The 27857-nt window shown below is 43.1% G+C and overlaps 1 protein-coding gene across 1 annotated transcript in view; it reads right to left on the reverse strand.

The window, feature by feature from the left end:
• Positions 1-23677: 23677 nt before the first annotated feature.
• PPP1R14C (protein phosphatase 1 regulatory inhibitor subunit 14C) overlaps positions 23678-27857 on the reverse strand; it is a 107552-nt gene continuing 103372 nt past the window's right edge. Inside the window, exon 4 of the mRNA XM_030929636.1 lies at positions 23678-25284. Coding sequence (XP_030785496.1) covers positions 25210-25284 — 75 coding nt within the window. The 3' untranslated portion in view covers positions 23678-25209. The remainder of the gene's footprint in view (positions 25285-27857) is intronic.

Below are 27857 nucleotides of genomic sequence, written 5' to 3' on the forward strand. Positions count from 1 at the left end.
AGCGCAGGAATCAGGGTTGTAGTGAGCCATGATTGCACCACCGCACTCCAGCCTGTGAAACAGGGTGAGACCCTGTCTCAAAAGAATAAAAGATAAAAATTTGCTGACGGAGTGATGAATATTGCAGTAGAAAGCAATGATGTTATCCAAGGTTGAGTCTCTGCAAGAGAATAGATCTGTATCTGCAAGATGAGGGCCTCATTCACATGTATGTAAATGTGGACAGACAGGCTGACTCATTCTCAAATTGTTTTTAAAAGCCTGTGGCTTTAGCAGGGAAAAGACAAAAAGAAGGAAAAGTGCCCAGATTTGACAGTGTGGGGTACAAGTTTAGGTGAGTTTTGTCTTTCTTCCTACAGGATAGATTTTCCAATATTCCTATAGGATAGATTTTTCTAGTCTCCCATGGCAAGCATTTGTTACCATTATAACCAGAAAGAAGATGACACAGTGTCCCAACACTGGATATACTATAGTCTACACCATGCAAATGAATTAACTCAGTGTCAGATGCCTCATCAAAGGTCGGGGAGAACAGGCATGTTGGAGTCATTCCCACAAATCAAGCAGTTGGAATCCATGAAGAAACTATCTTCCGCAGCATCAGAGCACCTTCTACCAGGAACATGCCTGAACTCGCCTGGCCCTGGAGGTAAAGTTTAGAAGCAGAGACTGGTTAGGAACCAACCAGCCACACTGAGACACTAGCTAAAGCCAGGTTTCCAGAAACCTCTTTAGGAGCTTAGGAACCTCAATTTTATTGACCATCAACCATCCAGTCTTAGATAAAGGGTCAGGGAGCAACATTTGAAGAGGAAGAAAGGGAGATGAATGGGCTCCCTCTGGCCCATCTGATTCTGTGCCTCTGACCCAGAAAACTGGTCATTGCCAGCTCTTCTCTTGGGGCTTGCCCCAGCCTAGATTAGCAAGTCATTTCTGCAAATTGTGAATGCCTTGAGTACAGATTTGCTGGGATGTGGGGTTTGGGGAGGAAGGTAAGGTAGAGGATGTGTGTTCAGACCTTTCTAGGTAAATATATTAAATCATGTCTGCTTAAAATAGAAAGCTAATGAGAATATTCCCTCTTGCCAGCTTCCAGCATTGATCTTTAAGGGCATACACTAAACAAGGTCTTCTTCAGGGCAGCCAGTATTGTTACCAGGGCAGCCCTAATGAAGTCACTGGGAAAGTTCCTTTTTCTGTTTTCTTTTAGTCCCTTTATCTACAGGCACAGCTGTTTAATGAAACCAGAAGGCCTGGGATGGCACTGGAGCTTACTGACCCCTGACCAAAGAGGAGAGGAAGATAAGACCACACAAAACCAGCACAAACCCAAATAGATGACCCCTAGTTGCCTTCAGATCATTAACATATCATTATAAAGCTAAAATTTTCTCCCCCAAAAGAAAATCTCCACCATTTTGTGTGCAGGTGATATATGAAGATATATATTTATGAATTAGGCATATCTGGAGTCCTGCCCTGCACATGCAAACACGCTTCTCCTGCCATTCACCTGGTCCTTAAAACCCCACACCTTCTACTGTTTGGGAAGAAGCTACCTTTCAAGTGAGAGCTGCCTTCTCCATTCCTTGGCTACTGAATAAAGCCTGATTGCTTTTTCCAGCTGGATGTTCTTTTTTTGTGACTGACACAAAGTAGTAAAAGAACTCAGTTTATCAGTGACAATATGGTGGCTCTTTATCTATCCCAACCTTCTGCTAAGGGCTTTCTTATATTGCAAACTGGATTTCCCAGACTCTCTTGCAGCTGAGGTTTCCTTTGTGACTGTGAATGGCCACCCAAAGGCACTCATGCAGCCTTGAATTAGGAACTCAGTTAAGTGGAAAGGAAGGCAGGGCTCACAAGAGGCTTTGTAGCCAACAGGTTTGGTGTTAGCTTTTAATTCCTGGATCACAGCTGGGTCAGCGTGTTCCTGGAACCAGCCATTGCAATGGCTTCTTCCTGGTCCTTGGAGTGTGGCTAAGGAGTAGGACCCTGGAGCCCTGCAATGGTGCAGTGGCTTGCTGATCCCCAGATTTCTGGAGCCCCTGGTCACTGCACCACTGGGAAAACTAATCTGCCTCTTGCCAGCTTCCAGCATTGATTAACTCTAGAGAGTTAATCTAGAGATTTCTCTAGAGAGCTCAGAAAAATAAAATAGTTCTCTGGGGAGCAAAGTGGGGTTCAGAAGGCTTTGAGATATATATTTAATCCACTCAATCTCTATGTTTCCTCATATAGAGTAGTGCATTTGACCAATGAAAAGGCCTTGTCAGCAGCTGATCTGAATATACTATGAACATGGATTAATATTAATATCAAATTACTGCAGGGAGACACATGGTTCTTAAATGAATGGAGACTTTTCTAGTTGGAATTCAATGGGCCTTGCTTTCAAAACAGACTCCTCTCTCATGCACCTGTGAGTCTCTCCCAGGGACTCTTCCTATATGTCATTTATTCATCTGGATGCTCCCAAGACAGAAATGCCAGGCACATGGGGAAAGCATTGTTAGATCAAGTTTAGCCTAAAGCTGCCTCCTTACATTTTTAAGTTTAGCCAGGTTTCTCTGTACATGGTGAACTGTAATCTAGCTGGATGTACACAACTATAACCTTTGTGCCAAGTACTGAGTTTCAGCCAATCACAGGTGGCCAAGTGTTTGAACCATGTTCAAATACGGCAAATGCAGACCTGTAACCCATCCTGCTGTTTCTGTACCTCACTTCTGTTTTCTGTTTGTCACTTTTCTTTCTCTGTTCATAAATCTTCTTTGACCATGTGGCTGAGCCAGAGCCTCTCTGAACCTATTCTCGTTCAGGGGCTGCCCGATTAGCGGTTTGTTCTTTGCTCGATGAAACTCTGTTAAACTTAATCTGTCTAAGGTTTTTCTTTTAACAGCATTGCAACTCTCTGATGCCATCAGACAGTCATTCATCGCATTCTGCCAATTGTCAGCCTTCAGAGCAGAAGGATGTCGTGGACTTGCTCATGTGTCAAGGCTGAGGTGGGCCTCATGCCCACTGCCCCTTTAGATGTCCAGCATGCCTCCCCTTACACAGCACTCAGCACACCCATAGGAGTCTCACAACCATCCCAGTCACATTACTTCCCTCATTTTTCTAATGGAAAAAAGAAATGAACTAATCAAACAACAGCAAAACCCAAGTCCAGAGTTAAATACCTTGGCCAAGGTCACACTGCAAGGTAGATTCAGAATCTGTCAGCTCTTTAGCGGCCCCCACATCCTGCAGAATAAAGTCGAACTGCTTAACTTGTGTGCAAAGTCCTTCATGATCCAACCATCCAGGTTCCCCTCCCACCTAACCGGCACCCGCCCCGCTGCAGGCTCCAGCCCTGCTGGAGTCACTGATGTCTGAGACTCACTGTGCCCATTCTCAGCCAGACGCTTGACTCATGCCATTACCTTTGCTACATCATCCTCCTCCCACCTCCGACTCCACCACCTCCTATGCCTCCTCATGACTCATGTCACTCAGCCTTCGGGTCCCAGCACCTCATTGTTTTCATTGGTCAGTCCATCCACAGGCATTCTGCTAGGCTTATTCTGTGTGCACGGTTACCGAGTGCGGGGGAAGGCAGCAGTGAATGAGCAGACCTGTCCCTAACCACCAGAGCTTCCAGCTCAGTAGGAGATGCAGTTAAATGGACAGCACTGAGATGCTGTAACAGGCAATGTGATAGAATAAGAACAGGGTGTGTGCAAGTCATGGCTCTCCAGGGAAACAACCAATAGGATGCGTGTGTGTGCATATAAAGCGATTCATTATAAGGAATTGGTTCACATAATTATAAAGGCGGGCAGGTCCCAAGATCTGCAGAGGGAGTCTGCAAGCTGGAGACCCAGGAAGTGCAGAGCAGATGCTTCAGTTCGAGTCTGAAGGCAGGAAAAAAAGCTGATGTCCCAGTTTGAAAGCAATCAGGCAGGAGGACTTTTACTCACAGGGGATTCAGCCTTCTGTTCTCTTCAGGCCTTCAGCTGATTGGACGAGGCCCACCTGCATTGGGGAGGGCAATCAGCTGTCCTCAGTCTCTTAATTTGGATGTTAAACTTGTCTAAAATCATCCTCACAGAAATACCCAGAATAAGATTGACTAAATATCTGGGCATCCCATGGCCCAGTCAAGCTAACATAACATTAACCATCATAGGGTGCTGGGGGGACACACAGCTAGAACTCCAACTTTGGAAATGCTTTCATGATCTCCCTGCCCCCACAAGACTCCATCCAGTGTCTTTTCCCTGTTTCCATAGCCTCATCACAGGCCATATAATATCATTTCATCGTATCATATCACATCATCATACCATATCATATATCATTTCATTATACCATACCACATCATCACATATCACCATGCCATATTATATCATATATCACACCAAATCATATCATACATCATATCATCATATATCATATGTCATCATATATCACATATCATATATCATACCATACCACATCATCATATATCATCATATACCATAGTATATCATATATCATAATACTATACCATCATATATCATCATATCATATCACATATCATATATCATCATACCATATCATATACATCATATCATCATATATCATATGTCATATATCATCATACCATATCATAGCATATACCATACCATACCACATCATCATATATCATACCATAGCATACCATATATCATAATACCATACCATCAAATATCATCATACCATATCATATCATACATCATATAATCATATATGTCATCATATATCATACCATAGTATCATAGCATACCATTTTATCATATATGATACTATATCCTATCATACCACATCATATCATCATGTATCATCATACCATGTCATATCATGTATCATATCATATCATCATATATCATCATACCATACCATCATATCATATCATATATCATCATTCCATATAATTTCATGTCATACTATATCATGCCACATCATATCATCATATATCATCATACCATATTATATCATATTCCATATCATATCATCATATATCATCATATGTCATTATACCATATCATATTGTCATATCAGATATCATTCCATACCATTTCATCATATATCATACTGTATCATACCATATCTTCTACCATATCATCATATATCTTACCATATCATATTATCATATCATCATACCATATCATATTATCATACATCATTATACCAGATCATATCATATATCATATCACACTATAATATCATACCATCATGTCATGTCATATAATCCCAGCTGGCTTGTCTCTCTCTCCCACTGCACTGTGAACTCCTTGATGTCTTTGCAGACAGACCGACCTTGGAATCAGACCAACTCTGATTCCAAGACCTGAAGACCTTACTCTGGAATCAGACCAAGTAGCTAACATCCTGGCTCTCCTGATCTTAGTTGTATACGTAAGCAACTTCTTTATGACCTGGAGCCTCAGTTTCCTTCTCTGTGAAAAGGGACAGCAGCAGTACTGGTACCCACCAGCCTCACTGGAATGTTGTGGGAATTAAATGAAGTAATGTATATGAAGCACTTACTGCTGGACCAGCACATTGTAGGTCCTCAGGAAATAGAAGGAATTGCTCTCACTCCCTGCTGAACTCCAGCCTCAGCACACCTCCCCGCCTAACAGAATCTTGATTAAACGCCCACAGCACTACTCTGTCCTGCCAGTAACTGGATGTGTCTGTACCCAACAGAGACTCAACACTTCATCCTTCCAGAACTCTGCTGGCACTGCACAGTTCCCTACAGACAGGCTCAGGGGAAGGGAATGTGTCTGATCATGTCTGCAGGAAGAGGGTGACAAGATGGTCAGACATTTGTGGAAAGCTGGCGGGGGACTTAGAGCAGCTGGCCCAAGAACTGTTCCCAGCAGGGGCAGAACCAGTCATCTTTAGTGACCTGTGCCATCTGGCTTGATCTTTAGTTAACGGCAAGGCTGACTTCAATCAGGCAATTGATTTCTGGCCAATCTCTTACAAAAGGAGGAGACCTCAGGACAACTCATGGTCAGGCATTTGATCTCACTTCAAGGAGAAACATTGCAGAATGGATCCACAGTGAGTAACTCCATCTTTTCCCATCATTAAGGATTTTGCTATCTTTCTGAGAAACTTTGGGACCAGCTCCCTGAACACTCTGAACTCAGTGTTGTACACATGGAAGGGTTCTATTGTTCTCCCACGCTCTTCCACTGGAGGCCACAGCACAAACAGGCCCTGCCTCTCACTAGCCTCTAGCCTCTGTGTATCTCAGTAACTGCATCTACTTGATATAGTGACAGTTGCTTCCCTATACATTTCAGGGTGATATCTCGTGAAATGATGTTTCATCCAACGGAGCCACGTGTGAAGATGTGTGGGCGGGCATGCAGCATTCCATAAGTGCTGAGCTGGAACATTGCACCGAGGGACTCAGCCCGAAGTCCTTGCATAATCCAAAGTCAGTTTTACATGGAAATAAATGTAAAGAAGGGAAATAACTTCTCAGAGCATGTAAATCAACAACCATGTAATAATGCTTTGTAAAAATTGTTTTGGCACTATCTCTGATATTTCACTGAGCCTCCTCTCCTCTGAAGGTAATAGTATAGTGTGTGTCATGGTGTTGGCCTTCATCATAGTTTTTTATTTCTAGTTTTCTTTCCAACCCATATTTTCCCACTAGCCTCACCAACTAAATGAGGACTTATTGTAAGATATGAAAAAGATGTTGAAATATAACAACAGCAAATGTTAAAATAACAGCACATGGCCCTCAACATCAGTCGGCTAGAGTTCCTCTGCACATAAATACCTTGAAACCAGGAATGTATTCATCAGTTAAAGGGCATTACTTTGGGGCCAAGATATAAGCACAGTTTACAGTTCACTGGGACCAGTATGAAAGCAGGGTGTTATAGGTTGAACTGGGTACACCCAAAAGATGTTGAAGTTCTAACCCCCAGCACCTGTGAATAGGACCTTATTTGGACTTAGTGTCTTTACAGATGATCAAGTTAAGATGAAGTCATCAGGAAGACTCTAATCCAATATGACTGGCATCCTTATAAGAAGGGGAAATGTGGACACAGATAGACACTCATGGAGGGAAGATGATGTGAAGACACAGGGAGAAGACACCTCTCTACAAGCCAAGGAACGCCTGAGGCTAGAAGCTCAGGGAGAGACATGGAACAGATTTTCCCTCAGAGTGCCCTGGAGGAAGCAACCCTGTCAACACCTTAATTTTGGGCTCTGGCCTCCTGGACTATGAGACAATAAATTTCTGTTGTTTAACCACCCAGTTTTTGGTACTTCGTTTATGGCAGCCTGTAAACTAATACACTAGGCTACTCATGATTGTTTTAATTTGGAGGGATTCTTTTCCAGAAGACAGAATCTTATTAATTATTTATCAATCTACTTCCAATGTGTACAATTATTCCTGGTAACCCAGGAATCTGGAAAATATCTAAGGAAGAACAATCTGTGAAGTCTAGATTTCCTACAAGTGAAGAATGTGGGGCTCAACACAAAATAATTTAGGGCATATGTGTACATAATAATAGGACTAATAGCTTACAGTTATTGGGTATTTCTATGTGCCAGGCATTGTGTGAGTTAAGTACCTCATATGAATCAACTCATTCAATTTGCACAACCACCCTATGTAGATACAATGATCACCTCCATTTTTCAAATGAAGGAAATGGAGCACAGAGAGGGCTAGGTACTCGCCCAAGGTGGCACAGCTGGAAAATGGGGAGGCAACACTTGGAACCAGACAGTCAGCCCCAGAGCACATCTCCTACGGCTGGAAAGGCCTGGAAGCCACTGGTTTTACAAGTTATGGTTAATTCTATGATGAGCATCTGTGAGATAATAAGGTGGGCTAAAACATATTCCTTGGACACATGGTTACTGATGATCTACCATAGCCAGGCACTGTGCTGGGTGCTGGGATCCAAGGCTGAATGTGATGCAGACCCACCTTCAAGGGACACATTGTCAATGGAATACAGACCATTGCAGAAATCTTCAGTTTCACTCTTATCCCTCTATGTGTTCATTCTTAGTTCTGCCAGCCATAAAATTAGATTTTTTTTTTTTTTTTGAGTCTCACTCAGTCACCCAGGCTAGAGTGCAATGGCGTGCTCTCAGCTCACTGAAATCTCCACCTCCCGGGTTCAAGCGATTCTCCAGTCTCAGCCTCCCGTATAGCTGGGATTACAGGCACTCGCCATCATGCCCAGCTAATTTTTGTATTTTTGTAGAGATGGGGTTTCACCATGTTGGCCAGGCTGGTCTTGAACTCTTGACCTCAGATGATTTGCCTGCCTCAGCCTCTCAAAGTGCTGGGATTACAGGTGTGAGCCACCATGCCCGGCAAAAATTTAGACTTTTACTAGGAGAATTTCCATGGTATAGTTGTGGTGGTTAGCTTTATGTATCAACTTGGCTAGGCTATAGTACCCATTTAATCAAACACTAATCTAGGTATTGCTGAGAAAGTACTTTGTAGATATAGTTAACATCTATAATCAGTCAACTTTAAGTAAAGGAGATTAACTTCAGTAACGTTGGTGGGTAGGCCTTATCCAAACAGTTGAAGGTCTTAAAAGCAAAAACTAAAGTTTCCCACAAAAGAGAAATTCTGCATCAAAACAGCATCATTAGCTCTTACCTGAGTTTCCAGCCTCCCAGCCTGCACTACAGAGTTTGGACTTCCCAGCCCCCACACTCACATGAGCCAATTCCTTAAAATAATATATTTTTATAAATACACACACTTGTGCCTATACAAATATAGTGTGTGTGTGTGTGTGTGTGTTGTGTCCTATTGGTTCTGTTTCTCTGGAGAACCCTGACCAATACAACCAATAGTCTAGTTAAAAAAAATCACACGATTAAGTAATTTTTAAGATTTGGGCCTAAGTCTCAGATTCATCACATACCACCTCTGGGCTCTTCAGAAATTTCAGGAAGGCCTAAAATTGTCTTCAAGCTTTAAATTCTTCATCTATAAGGGGACAATAATTTTTTTTTAAAAAACAATATTTGCTTCACCTGCTTCACTGAGTTGATGAGAATATCAAATGACTTTTAAAAAATTAAAACGATGAAATGTCACACTAATGTCAGTTATTAAATGCCAAGGGTATGTTTTTCACAGATGATAGCCAAGGATTTCTTTTTCTTTCAGAGTTTGCAAAATTGGCCTCTAAGTGGAACAATAAAATGAGGTTCTCATCTTCAGGTGGATTGAATGCAGACCACGCCCAGCTTGCAGACACCGTGGGCCAGCTCAGGAGGTAGTCACTGTACTGCCACTGCCTGGGCTGTCCTTGCCCCTGGCACGCGGAGGACTAAGGAAGACAGATACAGGGACCCGTTCCTGTTAGCTCATGGCTGGTATGGAGACAGAAGGAAAGGAAGTATTTTCCATTTGTCCTGAATGTCTTTAGGAGGTGAGTGACCCGAGTCAGCATGGCTACTCCTCAGTCCTTTGGTGGAACTGTGTCCAGGACTGTGGCTGCACAGAGTGTGTGTCTGAGGCTGTTCCTTCCCAGCAGCTGAGCAGGCCACTGAGTGATTTGAGAGGCAAGGAAGGAACCACCTGGACCTACCACATAGCCTGAAACAGGCCTTCAGAGATGTGCATGCTATTTGCTGAGGTAGGCACAGTGTCATCTGGGAGAAGTGGTACCCAACTGGTGCCTCCTTGTAGAGGAGGAGACGTGGGGAAAGTCAGAGACAGATCCAGAGCACAGAACGCCAGTGGAGCCAGCAGAGTGTGTGCCTGTGAGTGTGGCATCCCATGAATGCGGCATCCTGTTAACACAGAATCCTGTGCACAAAGCATCCTGCGCATGCCCCATCCTGTGCATGCACCATTCTGTACATGCGGCATCCTGTGTATGTGGCATCCTGTGCACATGGCATCCTGTGCCTGCTCCATCTTGTGCATGCATGCAGGGGTGCAGGATGGAAGGGGTGGGTGTAGGCCAGTTGTGCAAAGCTGTCAAGCAGCAAGCAGCCCTCCTTGCTGTGTCTGGGACTTGCTCTAATTATCCCCTTGTCTACATGACCCAGAGGCCAACACTGCCGATTTTGCCAAGTTCCTCTGGCTGCCTGGTGGTGACTTTCCTGTTTGCTCCCACCTCATGCAGTACAGGGAGCTCAGCGGCCATTGTTTGTCAGAAGCCTTTGTGGTAGCAGCCTCCAGTCTACCCCTCCGCCTTAATGAAACCATGACACCACACCTGTAGGGCCATAGGGCCATGTCACATTTCCCTGGACTTCCAGGATTCCAGGCTTTATTCAAACCAACAACTTGATTCTGAGAACAAGGTGCTTTCTTCTCTAATCCAAACAGAGTCAACCGATTCCCCTCCTGTTATTCTAATTTAAACATTGTCCATTGTGACCAGCATGAGCTTGTTGGAGGCCCCACTGCCAATGACCTGGATTATTTCATTTTTGAAAGTTCCTGACTATGTATTTTTCCTTACAAATATTGATGCTTTATTCATGGCTTTGTCAACATTTTCTTTGTTTTGGAGGATTGCCTCCATTGCCCATACATTTTCTACTCTAGATAATCATAAAAACCAGAAGCCTTAATTAGCATCTGCCAAAAGTATACCAAAGAATTCCAGCATGCCGTGACTATGTGTTCAGTGAGAGCTGCCTGTCACGTCTGTCCTGAAAACAGCATCTGTTCTGGAGCTGAAACTCCTGGAGGCTCCTAATTACGCAGGATCTTCCTAATTACCTCCCTTGCAATGCCCCTAACCCCCTTTCAATGTGTTCTGGGCAAGACCCTTCCCTGCAATATTTGCATGGCTTAATTAATGTGTTCTGTGGAGGAAATATTCAGATCAGTGTACCAGAACCACAGCATTTGCTGTGGAGTTTCCCAAACTTGCAAGACCGTCTTAAGACTCACCTGTGGGCATTGAATGGCTCGTGGGTGGTAGATGCATCATGGAGTAGGCTCAGGGATCTGCGTTTTTAACAATGCCCCTCCCCACCCCCACCGCAGGGGTCCTAGGATCAGGTGACTTTGGGAAGCACTGCCAGAAGGCAAATTCTCACTGCTGTGGACGCCAGGCATCCCAAGGCCCATCCTAGCACTGTGTCAGGAGAGGCCAACACATCCATCTGGGACGGATTAGGCCTCCCCCTAAGAACAGAGAAGGTGGTCACAATGCTCAACACAGAAGACTCACATGTAAAAAGCAAGGTGCTCAGGCACATAAAGTATGATACTATTTTAGGAAGTTTCAAATGCATAGGTACAGACCCCTTCAGAAGGAGTAAAAAGAAAAAAGATGTAAGGTAAGGATTCACACCAACTTCGGGTTAATAGTTACCTCTATGGAGAGAGAGGAAAGGGTCAGGGACAGGTACCAAGAGGGTTTCTGTCTCACCTATAATGTTTCATTTCTTAAGTGAAATGTCAAGTAGAGAGACAGAAAAAGAGACATCTTTCAATATTATTCCCTAGATTTTTCTGTACACGAAAAGTATTTTGTTATAATAATTTTTTAAAAATTACTGCTTGCCTGGCACAGTGGCTGTAGTCCCAGCACTTTGAGAAGCTGAGGCAGGAGGACTGCTGGAGTCTAGGAGTTCGAGACCAGCCTGGACAAAATAGACCCAATCTCTACAAAAACATTTTTAAAATTAGTCGGGTGTGGTAACATGCGCCTGTAGTCCCAGCTACTCAGGAGGCTGTGGTGGAGGACTGCTTGAGCTCAGGAGTTTGAGATTACAGCGAGCCATGGTCACACCGCTGTACTCTGGGCAAAAGACCCAGACCCTATCTCTAAAAAAAAAAAAAAAAAAAAAAAAAAAAAGTACTGAGTAATTTATAGCTCTTAATTGCAGGAAGCTGGAGTCTTTTAGGGGTAATATGTGGAGTGCTGGAAAGAAGCTCCATGTTTTCTGGTGTCTTTTTAAATGATTGTGTATAAAGTGATGAAGATTTTGTTTAAATCAACTGACTTTTGCTAATTGATTTGGAGGAAGGGTCAGCAGGGGGGAAGCATCCTCTATCTTTTCTGCAAGACCTCCTCTTATATTATAGGAGGGAACATCACTTCCATAAGGTTCTGGAGGACCAGGAAATGCCAGTCAGCATCTTTATTAAATACCATGGACAGGTGGAGGCAGATTTGGGGGAAAGGTAAATATCCAGGGCTGGTGAGAAGCAGGCAGTGGTGCTTTAAGAGAGAGAACAGGCTCTGCTCCTAGCAGCAATCTCAACAACAAAGATACATCAAGAAAGGAAAAAAATATGCACGCTGAGACACCAGAGGAGGAAACGGTAAAGCGGGTGCTTCCAGACAAAATCAAAGAGATTACAGCTACCAAAGAATGGTGAGACCTGCAAATAAAGCCTTGGAGCCAGGAACAAGGATTCTGCTAATTGGAATACAGAATTTAAGAGGTGAACACAGCACACAGCCCCAAAGGGACTGACTGCAGGTTTAATTAAAGATGATCTTTCCTAACTTTGTCCTTGATTTAAAAAGCAGTGTCCCTGAGAAATGCTTGAAAAAAACACATGTGCCTCTGTAGGTGGGTTTCTTGTCCTCTGAATCTTAGATATGGTGGGCCATTTTCCCACCTATAATTTGGCCCTCTGGGATGGTTATTGGATTTTGGATTCTTGCTCAACTGCCACTCCCGCTCCCTGGCCAAATATGACCCCAAGAGGGAGAAACAATGAAAACACATTTCAATATCAAAAAGTGGAAAATGTAACACACAGACAACAAAGATATTAAAAAAAATTTTTTCCAGACCCTTCAAACTCTTGACTGTGGAATTTGAGAGCTTGAGAATTCTGGGGTGTGAACACTTGTCCTAGGGGACAGATGTTCTAGTCCTGCTTCTAGAGACATCTAATCATGGTGTCACAGACTTAAGGTGTGCCGTCAGCTTCACTGAACTTCCGCTGGTTTCACACTCATGGTTTATCAGATCAGATGAATGATAGAAACAGCCCCAGAAGGACAAAAAGGAGAAAAAGGAAGAAGGTCCTTAGTGGTCATTACTTTTCTTTTCTTTTTTTTTTTTTTCAGAAGTTTCTTTTTTTTTTTTTTTTTATTATACTTTAAGTTCTAGGGTACATGTGCATAACGTGCAGGTTTGTTACATATGTATACTTATGCCATGTTGGTGTGCTGCACCCATCAACTCGTCAGCACCCATCAATTCATCATTTATATCATGTATAACTCCCCAATGCAATCCCTCCCTCCTCCCCCCTCCCCCCTCCCCATGATAGACCCCAGTGTGTGATGTTCCCCTTCCCGAGTCCAAGTGATCTCATTGTTCAGTTCCCACCTATGAGTGAGAACATGCGGTGTTTGGTTTTCTCTTCTTGTGATAGTTTGCTAAGAATGATGGTTTCCAGCTGCATCCATGTCCCTACAAAGGACGCGGTCATTACTTTTCAAACTGAATATGAGCAAGAAAAGTATTCTAAGTAACTGCAACGCAGGATCTTCCTAATTACCTCCCTTGCAATGCCCCTAACCCCCTTTCAATGTGTTCTGGGCAAGACCCTTTCCTGCAATATTTGCATGGCGTAATTAATGTGTTCTGTGGAGGAAATATTCAGATCAGTGTACCAGAACCACAGACTGCTTAATCTAGCACCTAATTTAGGGCTTGCCTTAATACATATATTATATATGGTTTGGCTGTGTCCCCACCTAAATCTCATCTTGAATTTCCATGTGTTGTGGGAGGGACCTGGTGGGAGGTAATTGAATAGGGAGGTGATAGTAGTAAGGTGCTTTATGTATCTATGCCCTTACCCACACATGAACTAACTCTAATCTTGCTGTTGTTTACATTTTACAGATGAAGAAAACAAGGGGCAGATACCTAAGTCAACAATGGGAATCACATAGAAAGTAAAAGCAGAGCTGGAGCGAGATTCAGATTTTTTTTTTTTTAAGATAGGGTCTCACTATGTTGCCCAGGCTGGAGGGCAATGGCATGATCTCAGCTCACTGCAACTTCCACTTTCTGAGCTCAAGGGATTCTCCTGACTTAGTCTCCCCAGTAGCTAAAAGTGCAACTGTGTGCCATGGTACCTGGCTAATTTTTGTATTTTTGGTGGAGATGGGGTTTCACCATGTTGCCCAGGCTAGTCTCAAACTCCTGACCTCAGGTGATTCCCCTAACTCGGCCTCCCAAAGTGCTGGGATTACAGGTGTGAGCTACCACATCCAGCCCTGGATTCAGATTTCAAGATCACTGCTCTTGATTGACTGATCGACTGATTCATTGATCGGCACCACATCTTTGTAGTTACTCAAGCTTCCAAACTAATGAACATGACCTTTCCCCTGTATGTGTTTACACTGTGCCAAACCTTTTCACATTAATTGCTCATTTGAGCCTTTCTACCCTGTGGAATTGTCAGGGTAAGTGTTCTTAAGTTTATAGATAAAGAGAATCCCAAGAAGGTCAGACAGATTAAATCAGTTGCTCAGACACCAGGCTGGGCTATAATAGGCCCAAGTATTCTTTTCACTCTGTCAGTCTCCTGTAGTCCACTAGAGGCCCACAGAAAATCACAATGAAGATGATACCCTACTCCCCTGCCCCTAACCCCCTTTCAATGTGTTCTGGGCAAGACCCTTCCCTGCAATATTTGCATGGCTTGATTAATGGGTTCTGTGGAGGAAATATTCAGATCAGCGTACCAGAACCACAGACTGCTTAATCTAGCACCTAATTTAGGGCTTGCCTTAATACATATATTATATATGGTTTGGCTGTGTCCCCACCTAAATCTCATCTTGAATTCCCACGTGTTGTGGGAGGGACCTGGTGGGAGGTAATTGAATCATGGGAGCAGGTCTTTACTGTTCTGTTCTTGTGATAGTGAATAAGTCCCATGAACTCTGATGGTTCTATAAGGGGGAGTTTCCCTGCACAAGCTCTCTCTTTGCCTGCTGCCATCCACGTAAGATGTGACTTGCTCCTCCTTCCCTTCTACCATGATCGTGAGGCTTCTCCAGCCACGTGGAACTGTAAGTCCATTAAACCTTTTTTTCTGTATAAATTACCTGGTCTCAGGTATGTCTTTATCAGCAGCATGAAAATGGACTAATACAACATACATATCACAAGATAGGAGGTAAAAGACATGATCACCCATGCCTCCCTATCCCAGGTAACAGTTTAACTTGGAGTGTAAGTTCCATGTATAAGCACGAGCTTTAGCAGAATTTTCCAGTTCAGCAGAATTGGCTTTGTAATCAGATTGCTGGCCTTGCAATAGAGGCTCTATCATCTACTGAATGTATGACCTTATAGTACTTAATCTCTCCAAGCCTCAGTTTCCTTATCTTTATAATGGGAATGACAGTCCCCTCCTGAGGCAAGGGTGACTATGAAGATTCTGTGGACAATAAACTCAAGTGCACACAGTACCTGGCATGGTAAGCACTCAATAAAAGGTAGCTGATGGCCCCATTACTTGCAGCTTGAGCTTGTAGATTCTTTTCTTTTCTCTTTTCTTTCTTTCTTTCTTTTCTTTTTTTTTTTTTTTTTTTTTTTTTTTTTTTTTTTTTTTTTTTTGACAGGTTCTCACTCTCTCACCCAGGCTGCAGTGCACTGGATCAATCACAGCTCACTGCAGCCTCAACCACTAGGCTGAGGTGATCCTCCTAGCACGGCCTCCCAGGTAGCTGGGATTATAGACATACACCACCATGCCGGTTAATATTTCATATTTTTTGTAGAGAAGGGGTCTTGCCGTGTTGTCCAGGCTGGTCTCAAACTCCTGAGCTCAAGCAGTCTGGCCACCTCGGCCTCCCAAAGTGCTGGGACTATAGGCGTAAGCCACCGCGCCCGGCTGGGAAGAGATTCTTGATAAAACCTGTGTGTGGTCATGTGAGCTGGACAGGCCAAATGGGCGCTGCATGGGGTCATCCAAAATTAATAGTAAGAGGGAGACCCTGGCTCTTCCTGGGCCTGTTCTTGCCACAACTGCTTTGGACTATTCGGCAGAGAAAAACTAAACCCGGCCCTTTTGTCAATATATTACAGAGGGAAGACAATTCCACCCCAGCCCTTCATTCTTCAACACATCCTTATGGGTGTATTTACCACTCCACACTGTCAAGGGCCATCCTAATCTTTCCTGCTGGGGCTGGATAGTATTTTTGTCCTATTTTTTCACATTCCCCATAGCGACCCTTGTAGATCAAGAGATTGGGTTCCCAGAGGCTGCACCTCAAGCGTTGTGGCTACTGAAACCTCAGGGGGCCTGCTGACTTCTTCACTTCTAATAATCTAAGCTCATTTCCTCAATGAGGAAAATCAGTGGCACTACAGCTTGGCCTTGGGACCACAATTTAAAAAGAGTCCAGGCCTACACTTTGGGAGGCCAAGGCAGGCAGGATTGCCTGAGCCCAAGAATGAGACAAGTCTGCGCAACATGGTGAAACCCTGTCTCTACAAAAAATACAAAAATTAGCCAGCATAGTGGTGCACACCTGTAGTCCCAGCTACTCAGGAGGCTGAGGTGGGAGGATCACCTGAACCTGGGAGGTAGAGGTTGCAGTGAGCCATGATTGCACATTTGCACTCCAGCCTGGGTGACAGAATGAGACTCCATCTCAAGAAAATAAAATTAAATAAATAAAAAGGGTCAGGGGAGAGGTGGGGCTGCCACCGCATTATTACAAAAACCTGGAATGCAGCATTGTGGGCAGGCTTCATCCATCTCCTTGAGGAGACTCCTCTCTGACAGCTACAGGTAATTTGAAAGCTTTTATGAAGCCTTGGGTGGAAAACCAATGAAACTTCCAAACTCAGGCAATTCAATAGAAGCGTCTGAACAGTTAGTCACAAAACATTCTTTCCTAATCCACAGAAGACATTAACATTTATTTTTCCAATTACCAATGAATAACCCTCAAGGGCTTTTCCCTAAAACTGACAACACAAAAATAATTACTCTCTTAGTAATGAAGTGAGTATCCGAGGGAGATGGTTGGGTTGATGAATTATGATCATTTTAAAGCTCCTTCATTTCTGCATGGTTTTCACCGGATTAATCATCATTGAGCGCAACACTGAGTTTATTTGTTGTTGGCAACAAAATGGGAAATTCAGCTCTTGAAGGGTTTCTGCCTTCAGGCTCTGGCCTCATTAGAAACATGGCTTTGTCTGTTTCATCATATGGTTGAGTCATTCTTCATCTCAGGTGGTGAGAGGGTGAGCGGTACTTAAGCAACAGTAGTTTCCATTCCTAAGAAAGTGCAACCTACTTTCTCTGTACAATAGCCCTAAGAAGTATCTTTAGTGTTTCTTCCAAATAAAAAGTGTAAGTTAAGGAGCAGTACCTTGGATCAAATGACTGTCATGATAAGACACGAGGAAAAAGAGGAAAAAGAGCAATTGCCTTCCTTCTAAAAGTTATATTTTATGGATTTTACATTTCCAGCCCAAATAAAATGCAACAGCTTTGTTTCCTTGCACAGCTATGACACAATAAAGGAATGCACGAAGTGTTTTGTCAAGGAACAGGGCATCATTCTTACTCTTCCCGCCTTCATTTTTTCCTGGGGATAAGATGACAGAGTATGGACTTTCCTCCCATCCATTGCTCTGTATTGCACAGCAGTATTCACATGTCTGTCTTAATTTGTTTGTCTGACAGCTTAAACAAGATGATGGAGGCACAAAGGAGTGGGTTAGGGCGTTGGCAACTGAAATTGACATGATGCTCAACGGGTTGGAGGCAAAGCTACACCAAGGGCTTGTAAGTATGGGAACCCACAGGCAGAGCAACCCAACTCGGAGTGCATGGAGGATGGAGGGAGCTGGAACCCCCTCTCCTGAACAAGCCAGTGTGTGCCTATGAGTGAGCGGGAATGGGTCCATGCAAGGCTCCCTGCCAAGCAGGCTGTTACGTGCTGCTGGGGCGGTGTCCTGGGGAGAAGTGATCATCTATGGAAGGAATTCAGCAGAGTGGTTGATGTGGGAAGGAAGGAGACCAGGAAATCCAACCAAGGTGAGGGCTGAGGCTGAAGATGGGAGGCAGAACTTGACCCTGGCTGTTCTTGGGACACCCGAGCCCTGGCTCCCTGGGTGGCTGTAGTCTCCTGTGGGCCTGGGCTCCAAGGTTCTGGGTCCTGGCTCTTCACCTGTTCTAGGTATGGATACTTTGAGACCCCAATGTGACATGGACCCTCCCGCACATGTTCACGCCTGTCTGCTGCTCTCTGGCTCTCTTCCTTTCAGCATCCTGTCTTGGGATCACCATCTCTCTCCGTTGTTCTGTGTGGCTCACCTCAATCTGTCTCTCCTTTCTCTCTCTGTAAGTTCCATCTCTCACACAGTTTCAGAGATTATGAGGACCTCACTAAGTCCACATGAACTATAATTTTAAGACCTCCTAGATTAAAGATTTAAGTAGGGAGTTTCCAGCTCTCAAAGGAGAACAAATGTTTGAGATAGAAAATAAGATTAGGAAAAAAAAAAAAAAAAAAAAAAAAAAAAAAAAAAAACCTCTGCTTTTCTTTTTAAATCAGTTTGAGAGGTTTTGGTTAATTCTCTCATCACCAATTACAGAAAGAGGTGATTCTCTATGGCTCTGGGGTATTCTGTGAGGATGAAACACTATAGATTGCACATATTGATTCCTCATGTTGAGATTACAGCCAAAAAGAGCAAGGTGCTATCCTAAGTGCTGTAGAAAGATATTTAAGAAAAGACAACTTATTTGTCCCTTATCCATGAGCTTTCGGAAAGGAGGTCTGAGTCAGGAATGTTCCCTTTTAAAAATCCTATCAGCACCAAAGGAGTAATTTTGTGCTACTAACAACAGAAAACCAAATAGTAAATCACTCACCCTCAAGCATCTTGTGACCTGGAGGATGTGTTGGATTACACTTTATGTAAATCATTTAGTGACCTGACGAGAATCAATCTGGTAGCCTCAAATATTCCCTGACTTCAATTTCTATTTTTGGTAACCACTGGGTGGGCCGTGATACTGCAAATAAGTTCACAAAACTGCTTCTAGAGATTAACTGGGGAATTTCAAAATAGCAAGTGACAATGCACTATTTATTATTATGTAGACACATATTTTAAACAGTAAGATTCGAGGCAAGAGTCTTTGCTTGTCTTCTCTGACTCACTCTATGGGGTAATTTTACTATAAACTCCTGGGACAGTCCATCTCTCCATCTCTCTTTTATGAGCCTTTTCACCCCAGGCAACATTCGCTTCATGTTGCTAACAAGGAGGACAAGAAAAGGTGACTTTTGTGAAAGTAAATTCCTTCCACAGAACGACCACTTCCAGGCATGAAATCTCTTTAAAGGAAACTTCTGACCCTATGCATTTGAAAATGATTAATCAAGTCAGAGTCTAAATATAAGAAAATGTCTATTAATGACAAAAATGATTCAAGTCCTATTGAAAGAGACCAAGACAACTGACCATTGTCAAGACTTGTGTAGGGTCTAAGGTTTTACACTACTGTAAGCTAACAAATTAGCCTGTCAGTTTCATAGATGCTGGTAGAAGACGCTACACTCCTGAGTCAGAGAGGAAGGACAGTTACAGCAACAGCAGCGGCTAGATTATTGGCATTTCTTGAGTCCCAGTTCTCCTGGGGTGTTGCAAAGGACAGATGACACCTGTGCATGCAGTGGGTTGCATCCCAGGAGAGGGGCTCAACACTTAGGGAACCCAGATATTTTGTAATAGACAACTCTTCTCTGCAAGGAGACACTATCTCTAACTTCCAAGGCTATTTGCTATACATATAAACATTCTTGGAAAGAGGGTCTGGAACAAAGGCAGTCTCTGCTCACAAGACATGCAGAAACATGAGACCCATGTAGAAATGTCTCCTAACAACTTGAACACTGAATTACGATGAAGTCGATACAGCGCCTATGTTTAGAATGCACTCTTCTTTACTCCCTGTGCTTGCTGGAACTAATTACCTCCTAGAATCCACTAGAACAAGGTGAGCTCAAAGAAGGCCACCCTGCTAGTTTCATTTACACCCCACTGAGGAGACTGAGTGTGAAGGAAACACACACCAGACACTAATCTGCCCTTATTTATCCAATTGACTCAATAAAACAACAGAAAAGCAGGTTTCTTAAGGACTTTGTTTGTAGCTGTTCTAGTATCAGTACCTTATTGAAATGTCTGCTAATGTGTTGTGATGGGAACACCCACAGAGCCACAAGAGGTAGAGAACAATCCAGTCTTAAAAGAACAATCCATCCCCAGGGAAGATGTGCCAGTCAACAAGAGAGAACTGGTTGGCCTTCATGGCCGCACCAGAAGGCTATTAGTGAAGCATTTCCAGCATTTGTTCCTGAGTGGGGGTGGAAGGGAACTCCAAGAAGTCTGCACTGTTCTTTCTCACTCACGGAAGACTGAGAAGCCACTCCATTTGTCACAGGCAAATTACAAACACACAGTGGGTTGTACCCCAAGCCCACAAGGAAATGAGACTAGTTTCTGAGGAATAATTCTCCAGGACTATTTGGGTTAAAATTAATTCAAGCAAAGAGAAACCAGTAGGGGAAAATAGTGGTATGCTTGTGTCCAATTTGAAAACGGCTTTCAGAAAGTTCCAACTACCCGATAGGAGTTGTTTTCATAGACAACAGACAAGGGTCCCCGCCATCCACAGCATTTCTCTCTTAGGCTATGCAGCAGAATTGAAGGGTGCTGAGTCCTTGACCCTGAGCACCCAAAGACAAGAGTCAAAGGAAGAAGTATAGGGGCCATAGTGGGACAGATATGACTCATGGCTACACAGGCTCACTCTCAAAGTGGCTAGATTCCAGGGAAGGTTCCCAAGAAGCAGAGGGAAGCCCCAGAACCTTTCATTCAGAGGCAAAACTGGGGTGGGAGAGTAGGGATGGGGATGTGTCCAGCAGCTGTGGGCCTGCCACTCTCTTGCTAAACAGCAGTCATGTCAAAAACAGCTTATGTTTCCAAAAGCTGATTCTGCACAGCACACTATCTTTTATGGAGACTTTAGGTGATTGTCGTAGGCTGTTTGTGTTACTATAAAGAAGTACCTGAGGCCAGGTCATTTATACAGAAAAGAGGTTTATTTGGCTTGTGGTTCTGCAGACTGTATAGGAAGCATGGCACCAGCATCTGCCTTTGGTGGGGACCTCAGAAGTTTCCAATCATGGGAGAAGAGCTGGCTTGTTACATGGCAAGAGAGGAAGTAAGACAGAGAGGGGAGGAGGTGCCCAGTTCTTTTTAACAACCAGATCTAGAGGGACCTAACAGTAAGTACTTGCTCAGTTGCAGGAGAATGGCACCAAGCGTTCATGAGGGATCTGCCCCCATGACCCAAACACTTCTCACCTCCGACACTGGAGATCAAATTTCAAAATGGGATTTGGAGGGGACAAATATCTAAACTATGGCAGTGATAAATAAGTGAAAATCTGTTTAATTCCTGTGTTTCAGGAACTGAAAATCACCTTGTCCTGAGCTGCTCTTTCTCAGGAAACTGATGACTAGGATACTCCTTGCTCAGCTGCTAAGCCCAAGTCCAGGAGCTTTACATTATGGGAAAAGGCAAGAGGATGCTGGAAAGGGAGGGCCAGCATCACAGGGCCTGGCTGCACTGCAGGTGGGGAGCAGGGAGCCCCTCAGTTCCCAGGAGTGAAGAAGAGCCCCACAGGTGGCTGGGACCTCCTCCATCCGCAAAGCCTCCACCCCTACCCTGCCAGCTCAGGGACCTGGCTCATTTTAAATGTGGTTCCCAGGGTTCACTCTTGTGAATGGGACTAAGAGTAATCCCCTAAGAGTGGCAAGAGAGCCTAATGGTTATGGGACTTTGGAGCCAAATAGGTTTGGGTTTGACTCTCAGTGTTGTAGCTGTGTGGACTCAGGTAAGCTGCTAAGCCTGAGTTAATTTTCTTATCTGTAAAATAAGAATAATGGCACCTGCCTCATAAGGTTAACGTCAGGATTAAATGAGGTGAAGCATGCACTTAGCACAGTGCTAACTTTTATTATGATAGTTACAAATGGAAGCCACTCCATGAAGTTTACATTGAGATTTCCCAATGTTCAAGTGAGCACAAAGTTGGCACTAGAAGTTGGATAATTTGGAGCCATCACCCTAGTGAGGAGACTCTGTAAGAGAAATAGCCAATATGCTAACATCACAGCTGCCACCTGCTGTAATAGCATAAACATGGAGAGCTGAGGTCAAGCTAATGCATCTGGCCATCCAATGGCACAAGAGTGACCCAAAGGCCCAGTGATGCACAAGCTGGAGAGTTTGAAAACAAACACCCCAGCTCTTGTCCTAGAGATGCTGATTTCACTGGTCAGAATTGACTGAGGCCCAGGCTTCCAATGTTTTTAAAGCTTCCCAGGTGACTCAAATGTACACTCAGATCTAAGAACCAAAACTCTAGCTGGGAAGAAAACAGTGGAGTTCTTGAATCTTTTGTCATATTCATTCAATTGGCAAACACACATCAATCTCTTTGATGGGCCAAGCCTAGGACCAGATGCTTAGAGAAGTCCAGATCCCCAGCCTCAAAGATCCTAGATTCTAACAGAAGACACCAACAAATGGAGAGACAATAATGATACTGTGGATGCGTCTACGATGGGGTATAGGCTGGAGCTGAGGGGGAACACACCTAGGAGGGGATCTAACCCAGCTCTCTGGACAGAGCCTGTTGGCAAAGAGGGTGTTCCGGGCCAAGGCAACAGATTTTACAAAGCATCAGAGAAGAAAATACATAGAACATGCCAGAAACTCCAAGGAATTTGGCAGAACTGGGCATGAGTACAAGGCCAAAAGATGAGGTGGGAGAGGCAGAGACAATATTTCTCATAAGGCATGCAGAGGGGTTTGGTTTCAAGCAGAGGGTGGAGTCATCAGACTATTCTGGCAACTGGGTGGAGGATGGATCAGAGGGAGACAAGCCTGGACATGGAGAATCCAATCCCAAGGTGGTGGCAGCAATCCAGGAAAGTTGGACACAGGATAGATTTGAGACATATTCACAGAGGACAAGCTGGGTGACTGGGAGCATACTGGGGAGTCAAGGAAGAGGCCCAAACTTCGGGCTGGAGCACTCACAGGGATCAGGGGATGCCAGGCCCTGACAATGGCAGGAGGGAAGGTGGGGAGGGGGTGTGTGGTGGGAGCAGAGGCCTTTGGAGGAAAAGTCTATTCTTACTTCATCTGAGACTATCACATGGGCTGGTCAATTAAGCCTAACAGAAATCCTGCCCATTCTGTATTTTTCTGACTTCCATGGTGCAAGGCATTCTAACAATAAGTGAAATAGTTTACTAATTTGAAATGTTTTTGAGGGTTCTTGTCAAACAGGAAAGGGGAGTTTTAATTAAACGAAAGGAGGTTGGCCTAGGAGAGTGCCAGGCTGAGCACACAGAGCTCATCTTCTTTCTCAGCCCAAGAATGTGGCCCAGCTCCTTTGGTTTCACCACCTGATCTGAAGATGCCTGAGTAGAGGGCCAGGATTACATGCCTAGAAATACTTTGAAAATGAAAAGCTAGATAGACACAGGTGCTTGGTCTTCACCTCTGCAGAGAAACTGACAAAGCAAAACTATCATGTTAATGTGTTGTGCAAGCCACACATGTCAACAGGCTTGTAAGCAGCTCCATTTATTTGAGTAAATATCTTGTAAATAAATCATTGGTAAACAATACAAAATTAAACACATTTTCAAAAGCTTGCCAGTATACGCAAAATTCACAAACATGGTTTTTTTAAAAAATTAAATATGTTCAGAGCACCCTTGATATAAAATGCCTGACCCCCATCCTTGGACAAGGCCATCTGGAGACATCTTACGGTAGGTGGGTTTCTGTGGGAGGCAGCAGGGAATTCCTGGAGGAAAGGAAGAGTTTCTACTCTCACCTATTACCCATCCCACATCCCATCTGAATTTTGATCCTTCTCCAAGGAGCTGATAACTGAGAGGGCGAGAACATACCACCAGGCCTAGCTCCAAGCACGGGGATCAGGGTGCACAATTAGGGCCAGGAGCACCCAGAGTCCTCAACACAAGCCATTGAGAGAAGCCAGAAATGCAATCTCCACACTTCCGAATCAGCAGTGACTGTCTTGAGAGAATGTGAGGCTTTCTCACCTTGACACTTAACACTCGGTTTACACCCACTGGTCTGATGCTACCCAGGCACAGAAGCTACCAGAATGTATTTCTAAGGAAGAAGACACTCGATCTGCTAACTTTCTTTTGATCTGCTTTCCTAGAGACAGAATAATACACAGTACCAGGTGGAAAGCAGATGATTCATTTCTACACAATGCTTCCTTTTTCCAATGCAAAATATCACTTAGCTAGAGTGGGCATTTCTCTAGAAATCAAGTTAGTTCTTCAAATTAAGGGTTCATACAACTTTAAAAGACCACAAATGAGACAATAAGCACATGACCTGGCAAAGCATCCCAACCAATGAAATAACAGAAATTCCATAAATTAAGCCCTTGACCAACTTAACATTTCTGTAGTGTAGCACATTAAAATAACGGATACACTGAATTCTTTCACTTTGGTGCATAAAGTGAATGTTGAAGTCAGCAGCACTCAATGAAGAATGCCTAGTGGCCTCTTGAAAACACATGTGCTGGGACATCCAGTTAAAGGACGACCACAGGTTTATTCCATCCATGTGAAATAAAACTCACATCAACATTTTAACTTAGTTGTGTGTAGATATATACAAGTATGAGAAATTTGACAGCTGAGTCAAATGTACAACTTAAGAAAAAAATATTACCAAACTACTTGTAAGAAAACTATCTTCCCTGTATCATAAGGTACTAAACATCTGAGTCCTTGCAGAAAACGCAGCCTGGCGTGGCCCTTCAAGTGTCCACCTGCTTTGATAATCCTTGGTTGGGCTGTGGCTAGAGTCATGATATCTTTGCTATTAAAATATTACATTAACAAAAACCTTTAAAACCAAAAATGGAACGCTCTTGAATAAATGTCTAATAGAACCCCCCACCTTCACACCAAAAAAAGAAAAAAAAACAAAAACAAAAAACGTTGTTCATAAGGACACCTATTCTTTCACAAAAGTCTTCATGAAGTACAAATCCCAGGACCCTTTCTTCGTTTCCAGGAGAGTTCCACCCTGTTCCAGAATCATACAGTCTTCTTCTGCGGAGGGCTCAGTTTCCTCATGCCTCTTATCCGAGAAAGCAGTTCTTTGATAAATTCCTAAAAGAGATCAGAAGAAGTTAATATGAGGGTCACTATTAAAATTCTGTGTTTAAAAATCTGCTTAAAGTAATTGATGTCAACCACAGTTAACCTTAGTTGATGAGTTTGGTTGAATGTGTTAACCCCCATTGGTATAATACAGGATTTTTAAAAACAAGAGTACTAAAACTTCACACCACAATGCCTTCTTATTGTTCTACTTTCTTTAGGGTGGAAACCAGGCTACTTTCACTACTGACATGACCTACTTGGCCCCTGAGGCATGTGTGTTGAGATCAGAGCTATTTAACATTACCACGAAAATAAATTACCTGGTGATCTCACAGATTCTGAGTGAGCCTGTCCAGGTTGGGGTCTGAGATTCTGCATTTCCAACTAGCTCACAGGTGATGCCAGTGTTAGTCCTTGAACCTCACCAAGAATAGCAAGGCTGGACTAGTGGCTCTCAAATTTGAGTGTGCATCAGAATCACCAGGGGGACTGCTATGGTTTGAATGCATCCTCCAAATTTCATGTATCGGAAACTTAATCCTTGAATTAATATGTTGATGGCATTTGGAGGTAGGGCCTTTGGGAGGTAGTTTGGATTAGATAAGGTTGTCAGGGTAGGGCCCCCAAGATGGGACTGATGACTTTATAAGAAGAAGAAAGTCCTGAGCTGGCACACACTTGTCCTCTCACCATGTGATAATCTCCACCATGACATGATGCAGCAAAAAGGCCCTCTCCAGATGCCAGTGCCATGCTCTTGGACTTCCCAGCCTCCAGAACTATGAGCTAAATAAACCTCTATTATAATAAAATACCCAGCCTGTGATATTCTCTTACAGCAACAGAAAATGGACTAAGACAGGGACTCATTAAAACACACAGTGCTGGGATCCACCACCAGTGTTTGTGATTAAGTAGATCTGGGCAGGGCCTAATAAGGCACATTTCTGACAAGCTCCCAAGTGACACTGATGCTATAATCACTGGAGAATACTGCACATCACTGGTGTGGATCGCACTAAGAGTCTTTGGACTTTTTTGACAGCAAACTATAGATAAAAAATCAAACCAAAATAAAAACACACTTTATGTCACAATCCAGTACCTACAAACACATATCTGAAATTAAAACTTACAGGATACTTACTGCATGCCACGCACTCTGGCATTTCTATTCTACTCTAATTTCATTTACAAAGTAATGCTAGGGAAGACTCACTAAAAGGATTTCATGACCTCTAAATTGATCAGAACCTAAAGATTGAAAAATGATCCAGAATCGTTCCCACTTTACACAATCAGGAATCTATCATTTTTGCCCCCTGTTTTAAAATGTTTGGCCAGCAAATAAGTCATATTTATTAGGTAACAACTACCTGGTCTTCCTGTTTTATATCTGTCAAATACAAAGCTAACAGCCAGTCAGACTTTCTGATCAGCAGTGACAGTCAGTAAGTGACAGAACTGAGCACATCAGGGACTATCTGAGAGCAAAAACACCAAGAAACCTTGCTGTCCATGGAGCCATCTGAAAAAACAGTTCTCAATCTCCCTTACCAATTATAACCCTCACTCATGAGCTCCCAGACTAAATGAGCCATGCACTACTCTCTGGCTCTAAAGCACAGTAACCTTAAATATTTAATATTTTATTAGCATCAAAATTTCTTTTATGAATAATCTTTTCCCTATTATAAAAGTAATATGTGTTTTTTCTAGAAACCTGGAAAATACAACCAGCAACAATGCAGTACTCAGAATTAACTACTATCAATATATTTTCTTCTATGGATATTATTTTCACCTAATTAAGATTATACCATATAAATATATCCTTTTTCTTCACTTAGCATTATGTCAGAAGCATTTTCCCACATTAAACAATCTTCCTAAAAATTAATGTTAGTGGTTATATAATCTTTTTGTAAGGATGTTATACAATCTACTTAATTCCCCCCACCACTGGATATTTGGATGGCTCCTGACTTTTCAAAATTATAAACCATGCCATAACTAACGTCTTTGTGCGTAAATCTTTGTCTGTGGCTTGGATTATTCCCTTTGGAGAGCTATCCCAGAAGAATGTAAAGTGACTTAAATATTTTAATCACCACCATTTCTGAACTTGTACAGAATGGAATACAAGTAAAGTAAAATGGAGGCCTTATTTTAACTTTCTGAACACTATCTATTCTGATTTAAATAATTTTCTAGGATAAAATCATGCCACATTTTCCTATTTATATTCAATTTTCATTTTGCAAATGTAAATGCATTTCCTACTGCCTCCTGTGTTATGTAGTTTAACCAATACATAGTATTCTGCACATACAGTTTCAGTTTTGTTGTTTTCGGAATCTGTTATGCAAGTGACTACTACAAAAAGCTTCAGTATTTGAATGTACGCTTGTTTTTTTTTGTTTGTTTGTTTTTGGGGTTTTTTTTTTGTTTTTTTTTGTTTTTTGAGATGGAGTCTTGCTCTGTCACCCAGGCTGGGGTGCAGTGGCACGATCTTGGCTCACTGCAAGCTCCGCCTCCCAGGTTTACGCCATTCTCCTGCCTCAACCTCCCGAGTAGCT

This window comes from Rhinopithecus roxellana, chromosome 4, assembly GCF_007565055.1.
Source record: "Rhinopithecus roxellana isolate Shanxi Qingling chromosome 4, ASM756505v1, whole genome shotgun sequence".
NCBI classification, from domain to species: domain Eukaryota; kingdom Metazoa; phylum Chordata; class Mammalia; order Primates; family Cercopithecidae; genus Rhinopithecus; species Rhinopithecus roxellana.